This window comes from Scyliorhinus torazame, chromosome 22 (assembly GCF_047496885.1).
Source record: "Scyliorhinus torazame isolate Kashiwa2021f chromosome 22, sScyTor2.1, whole genome shotgun sequence".
NCBI lineage: Eukaryota > Metazoa > Chordata > Chondrichthyes > Carcharhiniformes > Scyliorhinidae > Scyliorhinus > Scyliorhinus torazame.
The window spans coordinates 15,764,550-15,773,287 of NC_092728.1; the positions used below are offsets into that span (position 1 = coordinate 15,764,550).

At 66.5% G+C, this 8,738-nt stretch overlaps 1 protein-coding gene across 1 annotated transcript in view; it reads right to left on the minus strand.

Annotated features, from left to right (window-relative positions):
* LOC140399439 (uncharacterized) overlaps positions 1–8,738 on the minus strand; it is a 165,152-nt gene that overhangs the window by 96,171 nt on the left and 60,243 nt on the right. The window contains exons 9-11 of the mRNA XM_072489017.1: positions 8,588–8,638; positions 4,735–4,785; positions 1,054–1,104 (exon numbers count right to left, since the gene is read on the minus strand). Of these exons, the coding sequence (XP_072345118.1) occupies positions 1,054–1,104; positions 4,735–4,785; positions 8,588–8,638 (153 nt within the window). The remainder of the gene's footprint in view (positions 1–1,053; positions 1,105–4,734; positions 4,786–8,587; positions 8,639–8,738) is intronic.

Here is an 8,738-nt window from a genome sequence, read left to right on the forward strand (position 1 = left end):
GGCACTCCCTCAGCACTGACCCGCTGACAGTGCGGCGCTCCCGCAGTACTGACCCTCCGACAGTGCGGCGCTCCCTCAGTACTGACCCTCCGACAGTGCGGCGCTCCCTCAGCACTGACCCTCCGACAGTGCGGCGCTCCCTCAGCACTTACCCTCTGACAGTGCGTCACTCCCTCAGTACTGACCCTCCGACAGTGCCGCGCTCCCTCTACAATAACCCTCTGACAGTGCGGCGCTCCTTCAGCACTGACCCTCTGACAGTGCGGGGCTCCCTCAGTACCGACGCTCCGACAGTGCGGCACTCCCTCAGTACTGACCCTCCGACAGTGCGGCGTTCCCTCAGTACTGACGCTCCGACAGTGCGGCACTCCCTCAGCACTGACCCTCCGACAGTGCGGCGCTCCCTCAGCACTGACGCTCCGACAGTGCGGCGCTCCCTCAGTACTGACCCTCCGACAGCGCGGCGCTCCCTCAGTACTGACCCTCTGACAGTGCGGCGCTCCCTCAGCACTGACCCTCCGACAGTGTGGCGCTCCCTCAGCACTGACCCTCCCGACAGTGCAGCACTCCCTCAGCACTGACCCTCCGACAGCGCGGCGCTCCCTCAGTACTGACCCTCTGACAGTGCGGCGCTCCCTCAGCACTGACCCTCCGACAGTGTGGCGCTCCCTCAGCACTGACCCTCCCGACAGTGTAGCACTCCCTCAGCACTGACCCTCCGACAGTGCGGCGCTCACTCAGCACTGACCCTCCGACAGTGCGGCGCTCACTCAGCACTGACCCTCCGACAGTGCGGCGCTCCCTCAGCACTGACCCTCCGACAGTGCGGCGCTCCCTCAGCACTGACCCTCCGACAGTGTGGTGCTCGCTCAGCACCGGGAGAGGTCTTGAGGGGTGAGAGAGACAGAACAGGAGGTGTTGAAGTCACAAATCACTGTGGGACTCAGGCCCGTTCCCCACTGTTGATGATAATGCAACTTGCCAAGAGATGTGGTGTTTCAACCCTCCCACCCCCTCCCCCAGCGGAATGCAGAAGCAAACACCCACACTTACCTTGGGCTTCCCAACCGTGACTCTGTCGCTAGCCTCGGTCTTTATCTCTTTCTGCAGCGAGAGAGAGAGATGGAGAGGGAACGAGAGGGAGAGACAGAGAGAGAGAGAGAGAGAGAGAGACAGAGAGAGAGAGACAGAGACAGAGACAAAGACCAAGAGAGAGAGAGAGAGAGAGAGAGAGACAGAGAGAGAGAGAGACAGAGAGAGAGACAGAGCGAGAGAGACAGAGCGAGACAGAGAGAGAGAGACAGAGACGGAGAGAGAGAGAGAGACAGACAGAGACAGAGTGACAGAGAGAGACAGAGTGACAGAGAGAGAGGCAGAGAGACGTCAGAGAAGAAATGTCAATCATTCGGCAACAGTACTAATTCAGTGAGAACAGACTTTATGAATGAACCTGTGTGGAGATAGAGAGCGGGGGCGAGAGAGAGACGGGGCGAGGGAGAGACGGGGCGAGGGAGAGACGGGGCGAGGGAGAGACGGGGGCAAGGGAGAGACGGGAGCGGAAGAGAGACAGGGCAAGGGAGAGAAGGGGCGAGGGAGAGACGGAGCGAGGGAGAGACGGGGCGAGGGAGAGACGGGGGCGAGGGAGAGACAGGGCGAGGGAGAGAGGGGGCCAGAGAGACGGGGGGGCCAGAGAGACGGGGGGGCCAGAGAGACGGGGGGGCCAGACAGACGGGGGGGCCAGAGCGACGGTGGGGGGGGCCAGAGAGACGGGGGGGGCCAGAGAGACGGGGGGGGGGCCAGAGAGACGGGGGGGGGCCAGAGAGACGGGGGGGGGCCAGAGAGACGGGGGGGGCCAGAGAGTCGGGGGGGCCAGAGAGTCGGGGGGGCCAGAGAGTCGGGGGGGCCAGAGAGTCGGGGGGGGCCAGAGAGTCGGGGGGGGCCAGAGAGTCGGGGGGGCCAGAGAGTCGGGGGGGCCAGAGAGTCGGGGGGGGGGCCAGAGAGACGGGGGCGAGAGACAGACAGGGGGTAGAGATGGGGGCGAGACAGAGACGGGGGGGGCGACAGATACGGGGGGGGGGGGGCGACAGATACGGGGGGGCGCGACAGATACGGGGGGGGGGGGCAGAGAGACGGGGGGCAGAGAGACGGGGGGGCAGAGAGACGGGGGGGGCAGAGAGACGGGGGGGGCAGAGAGACGGGGGGGGGCAGAGAGACGGGGGGGCAGAGAGACGGGGGGGGGCAGAGAGACGGGGGGGGCAGAGAGACGGGGGGGCAGAGAGACGGGGGGGCAGAGAGACGGGGGGGGCAGAGAGACGGGGGGGGCAGAGAGACGGGGGGGCAGAGAGACGGGGGGGCAGAGAGACGGGGGGCAGAGAGACGGGGGGCAGAGAGACGGGGGCAGAGAGACGGGGGGCAGGAGACGGGGGGGCAGAGAGACGGGGGGGCAGAGAGACGGGGGGGCAGAGAGACGGGGGGGCAGAGAGACGGGGGGGGCAGAGAGACGGGGGGGCAGAGAGACGGGGGGGGGCAGAGAGACGGGGGGGCCAGAGAGACGGGGGGGGCCAGAGAGAAGGGGGGGGCCAAGAGAGAGGGGGGGGCCAGAGAGACAGGGGGGGGGGCCAGAGAGACAGGGGGGGGGCCAGAGGAGACGGGGTGGGGCCAGAGAGACGGGGGGGGCCAGAGGACGGGGGGGCCAGAGAGACGGGGGGGGGCCAGAGAGACGGGGGGGCCAGAGAGACGGGGGGGGCCAGAGAGACGGGGGGGGCCAGAGAGACGGGGGGGCCAGAGAGACGGGGGGGCCAGAGAGACGGGGGGGCCAGAGAGTCGGGGGGGCCAGAGAGTCGGGGAGGGCCAGAGAGTCGGGGGGGCCAGAGAGTCGGGGGGGGGGGGCAGAGAGTCGGGGGGGGGGGCCAGAGAGTCGGGGGGGGGAGCCAGACAGGGGGTAGAGATGGGGGCGAGAGAGACGGGGGGGGGGGGAGACAGAGACGGGGGGGGGGCAACAGATACGGGGGGGGACAGATACGGGGGGGGTCGACAGATACGGGGGGGGGGGCGACAGATACGGGGGGGGCGACAGATAGGGGGGGGTGACAGATAGGGGGGGGCGACAGATACGGGGGGGCGACAGATACGGGGGGGGGCGACAGGCGAGGGAGACGGGGCGAGGGAGGAGGGGCGAGGGAGACGGGGCGAGGGAGGAAGGGCGAGGGAGACGGGGCGAGGGAGGAGGGGGCGAGGGAGGAGGGGGCGAGGGAGACGGGGGCGAGGGAGGGGGGCGAGGGAGGGGGGGAGGGAGGCGGGGCGAGGGAGGCGGGGCGAGGGAGGCGGGGCGAGGGAGGCGGGGCGAGGAGGCGGGGCGAGGGAGGCGGGGCGAGGGAGGCGGGGCGAGGGCAGGCGGGGCGAGGGAGGCGGGGCGAGGGAGGCGGGGCGAGGGAGGCGGGGCGAGGGAGGCGGGGCGAGGGAGGGCGGGGCGAGGGAGCGCGGGGCGGCAGGGAGGCGGGGCGAGGGAGGCGGGGCGAGGGAGGGGGGGGCGAGGGAGACGGGGCGAGAGAGACGGGGCGAGAGAGAGACGGGGCGAGAGAGACGGGGCGAGGGAGGAGAGGGCGAGGAGACGGGGGGGCCAGAGAGACGGGGGGGCCAGAGAGACGGGGGGGCCAGGGAGTCGGGGGGGCAGGGAGTCGGGGGGGCCAGAAAGACGGGGGCGGAGAGACAGACAGGGGATAGAGATGGGGGCGAGAGAGACGGGGGAGAGGGGGGGGGAGACAGAGACAGGGGCGGCGGCGACAGAGACGGGGGGAGGGGGCAGCGACAGATACGGGGGGGGGGGCAGCGACAGATACGGGGGGGGAGCGACAGATACGGGGGGGGAGCGACAGATACGGGGGGGGTGACAGATACGGGGGGTGACAGATACGGGGGGGGGGCGACAGAGACGGGGGGGGCGACAGATACGGGGGGGGCGACAGATACGGGGGGGGCGACAGATACGGGGGGGGGGCGACAGATACGGGGGGGGCGACAGATACGGGGGGGGGACGAGATACGGGGGGGGGACGACAGATACGGGGGGAGGGGGCGACAGATACGGGGGGGGGTGACAGATACGGGGGGGCGACAGATACGGGGGGGGTGACAGATACGGGGGGGGGTGACAGATACGGGGGGGCGACAGAGACGGGGCGAAACAGAGACGGGGGAAACAGAGACGGGGGAGACAGAGACGGGGGAGACAGAGACGGGGGAGACAGAGACGGGGGGGGGAGAGACAGAGGACGGGGGGGGGAGAGACAGAGACGGGGGGGGGGAGAGACAGAGACGGGGGGGGGAGAGACAGAGACAGGGGGGGAGACAGAGACGGGGGGAAACAGAGACGGGGGGGAAACAGAGACGGAGGGGAGACAGAGACGGGGGGGGAGACAGAGACGGGGGGAGACAGAGACGGGGGGGGAGACAGAGACGGGGGGGAGACAGAGACGGGGGGGGAGACAGAGACGGGGGGGGGAGACAGAGACGGGGGGTGCGAGAGAGACAGGCGAGGGCGAGGAGATGGAGGAGGGGGAGGTGGGGGGCGGGGGGGGGCGTGGGTCCGGACAGGAGGTGTTGAAGTCACAAATCACTGTGGGACTCAGGCCCGTTCCCCATGGGGATTATAATGCAACTTGCCCGAGAGATGTGGTGCTTCATCCCTCCCACCCCCTCCCCCAGCGGAATGCAGAAGCAAACACCCACACTCACCTTGGGCTTCCCAACCGTGTCTCTGTAGCTAGCCTCGGTCTTTATTTCTTTCTGTTGCGAGAGAGACAGTAGGAGCGAGCGAGAGAGGGGGAGAGGGCAAGAGTGAGAGAGGAAAACGAGGGAAAGAGAGGGCGAGAGAGAGAGCGTCAGGGAAGAAATGTCAATCATTCAGCATCAGTGCCAATCCACAAGAGAATACACATCACGAATTTAAACTGACAGAGGAAGAGGGGAGTGCAGCACAACCTCAGCACTGACCCTCCGACAGTGCGGCGCTCCCTCAGTACTGACCCTCCGACAGTGCGGCACTCCCTCAGCACTGACCCCTCCGACAGTGCGGCACTCCCTCAGCACTGACCCTCCGACAGTGCGGCGCTCCCTCAGCACTGACCCTCCGACAGTGCGGCGCTCCCTCAGCACTGACCCTCCGACAGTGCGGCACTCCCTCAGCACTGACCCTCCGACAGTGCGGCGGTCCCTCAGCACTGACCCTCCGACAGTGCGGCACTCCCTCAGCACTGACCCTCCGACAGTGCGGCGCTCCCTCAGCACTGACTCTCGACAGCACAGCGCTCCCTCAGCACTGACCCTCCGACAGTGCGGCGCTCCCTCAGCACTGACCCTCCGACAAGGGGTTGTTTGGAGGGGGGTTTAGGGTTTGGAGCTTGTGTCGCGGGTGCATTGCTGGCGGCGTACGTAGGGTGCTTGTCCGCTTCCGGGGAAGTGTGGGCGGCGCTCCCTCAGCACTGACCCTCCAACAGTGCGGCGCTCCCTCAGCACTGACCCTCCGACAGTGCGGCGCTCCCTCAGCACTGACCCTCCGACAGTGCGGCACTCCCTCAGCACTGACCCTCTGACAGTGCGGCTCTCCCTCAGCACGGACCCTCTGACAGTGCGGCACAACCTCAGCACTGACCCTCCGACAGTGCGGCACTCCCTCAGCACGGACCCTCTGACAGTGCAGCACTCTCTCAGCACTGACCTTCCGACGGTGCGGCGCTCCCTCAGCACTGACCCTCCGTCAGTGCGGCACTCCCTCAGCACTGACCCACTGACAGTGCAGCACTCCCTCAGCACTGACCCTCTGACCGTGCAGTGCTCCCTCAGTACTGACCCTCTGACAGTGTGGTGCTCCCTCAGCACTGACCCACTGACAGTGCGGCGCTCCCCCAGCATTGACCCACTGACAGTGCGGCGCTCCCTCAGTACTGACCCTCTGACAGTGCGGCGCTCCCTCACTACTGACCCTCCGACAGTTCAGCACTCACTCAGCACTGACCCTCCGACAGTGCAGTACTCCCTCAGCACTGACCCTCTGACAGTGCAGCACTCCCTCAGTACTGACCCTCTGACAGTGCAACACTCTCTCAGCACTGACCCTCTGAAAGTGCGGCGCTCCCTCAGCACTGACCCTCCGACAGTCCAGCGCTCCCTCAGCACTGACCCTCCGACAGTGCGGCGCTCCCTCAGCACTGACCCTCCGACAGTGCTGTGCTCCCTCAGCACTGACCCTCTGACAGGGCGGCGCTCCCCCAGCATTGACCCTCCGACAGTGCGGCGCTCCCTCAGTACTGACCCTCTGACAGTGCAGCGCTCACTCAGCACTGAACCTCTGACAGTGCAGCGCTCCCTCAGCACTGACCTTCTGACAGTGCGGCGCACCCTCAGCACTGACCCTCTGACAGTGCAGCGCTCCCTCAGCACTGACCCTCTGACAGTGCGGCGCTCCCTCAGCACTGACCCTCTGACAGTGCGGCGCTCCCTCAGCACTGACCCTCCGACAGTGCGGCGCTCCCCTCAGCACTGACCCTCTGACAGTGCGGCACAACCTCAGCACTGACCCTCTGACAGAGCAGCGCTCCCTCAGCACTGACCCTCTGACAGTGCAGTGCTCCCTCAGTACTGACCCTCCGACAGTGCGGCGCTCCCTCAGTACTGACCCTCTGGCAGTGCGGTGCTCGCTCAGCACTGACCCTCCGACAGTACAGCACTCACTCAGCACTGACCCTCCGACAGTGCGGCACAACCTCAGCACTGACCCTCTGACAGAGCAGCGCTCCCTCAGCACTGACCCTCTGACAGTGCAGTGCTCCCTCAGTACTGACCCTCCGACAGTGCGGCGCTCCCTCAGTACTGACCCTCTGGCAGTGCGGTGCTCGCTCAGCACTGACCCTCCGACAGTACAGCACTCACTCAGCACTGACCCTCCGACAGTGCAGCACTCACTCAGTACTGACCCTCCGACAGTGCGGCGCTCCCTCAGTACTGACCCTCTGAAAGTGCGGCGCTCCCTCAGCACTGACCCTCCGACAGTGCGGCACTCCCTCAGTACTGACCCTCCGACAGTGCGGCGCTCCCTCAGCACTGACCCTCCGACAGTGCGGCGCTCCCTCAGCACTGACCCTCCGACAGTGTGGCACTCCCTCAGCACTGACCCTCCGACGGTGCGGCGCACCCTCAGCACTGACCATCCGACAGTGCGGCGCTCCCCCAGCATTGACCCTCCGACAGTGCGGCGTTCCCTCAGTACTGACCCTCTGACAGTGCAGCGCTCCCTCAGCACTGACCCTCTGACAGTGCAGCGCTCCCTCAGCACTGACCCTCTGACAGTGCGGCGCTCCCTCAGCACTGACCCTCTGACAGTGCAGCGCTCCCTCAGCACTGACCTTCTGACAGTGCGGCGCTCCCTCAGCACTGACCCTCTGACAGTGCGGCGCTCCCTCAGCACTGACCCTCCGACAGTGCGGTGCTCCCTCAGCACTGACCCTCTGACAGTGCGGCACAACCTCAGCACTGACCCTCCTACAGTGCAGCACTCCCTCAGTACTGACCCTCTGACAGTGCAGCGCCCCCTCAGCACTGACCCTCTGACAGTGCAGTGCTCCCTCAGTATTGACCCTCTGACAGTGCGGTGCTCCCTCAGCACTTACCCACTGACAGTGCGGCGCTCCCCCAGCATTGACCCACTGACAGTGCGGCGCACCCTCAGTACTGACCCTCTGGCAGTGCGGTGCTCGCTCAGCACTGACCCTCTGACAGTGCGGTGCTGCCTCAGCACTTACCCACTGACAGTGCGGCGCTCCCCCAGCATTGACCCACTGACAGTGCGGCGCACCCTCAGTACTGACCCTCTGGCAGAGCGGCGCTCACTCAGCACTGACCCTCCGACAGTGCAGCACTCACTCAGCACTGACCCTCCGACAGTGCAGTACTCCCTCAGTATTGACCCTCCAACAGTGCAGCACTCACTCAGTACTGACCCTCTGACAGTGCAGCACTCCCTCAGTACTGTCCCTCTGACAGTGCGGCGCTCCCTCAGCACTGACCCTCCGACAGTGCAGCACAACATCAGCACTGACCCTCTGACAGTGCGGTGCTCCCATCAGCACTGACCCTCCGACAGTGCGACGCTCCCTCAGCACTGACCCTCCGACAGTGCGGCGCTCCCTCAGCACTGACCCTCCGTCAGTGCGGCTCCCTCAGCACTGACCCACTGACAGTGCGGAGCTCCCTCAGCACTGACCCTCCGACAGTGCGGTGCTCCCTCTACACTGACCCTCCGACAGTGCGGCGCTCCCTCAGCACTGACCCTCCGACAGTGTGGTGCTCGCTCAGCACCGGGAGAGGTCTTGATTCTCTGGGATGGGGGTGCGGAGGGAGAGAGAGTCACGGGAGACGGAGGGGGGGGGGGGGTGAGAGAGAGACAGAACGGGAGGTGTTGAAGTCACAAATCACTGTGGGACTCAGGCCCGTTCCCCACTGGTGATGATAATGCAACTTGCCAAGAGATGTGGTGTTTCATCCCTCCCACCCCCTCCCCCAGCGGAATGCAGAAGCAAACACCCACACTTACCTTGGGCTTCCCAACCATGACTCTGTAGCTAGCCTCGGTCTTTATCTCTTTCTGCAGCGAGAGAGAGAGTTGGAGAGGGAAAGAGAGGGAGAGACAGAGAGAGAGAGAGACAGAGAGAGAGAGAGAGGGTGGGAGAGAGAGAGAGACAGAG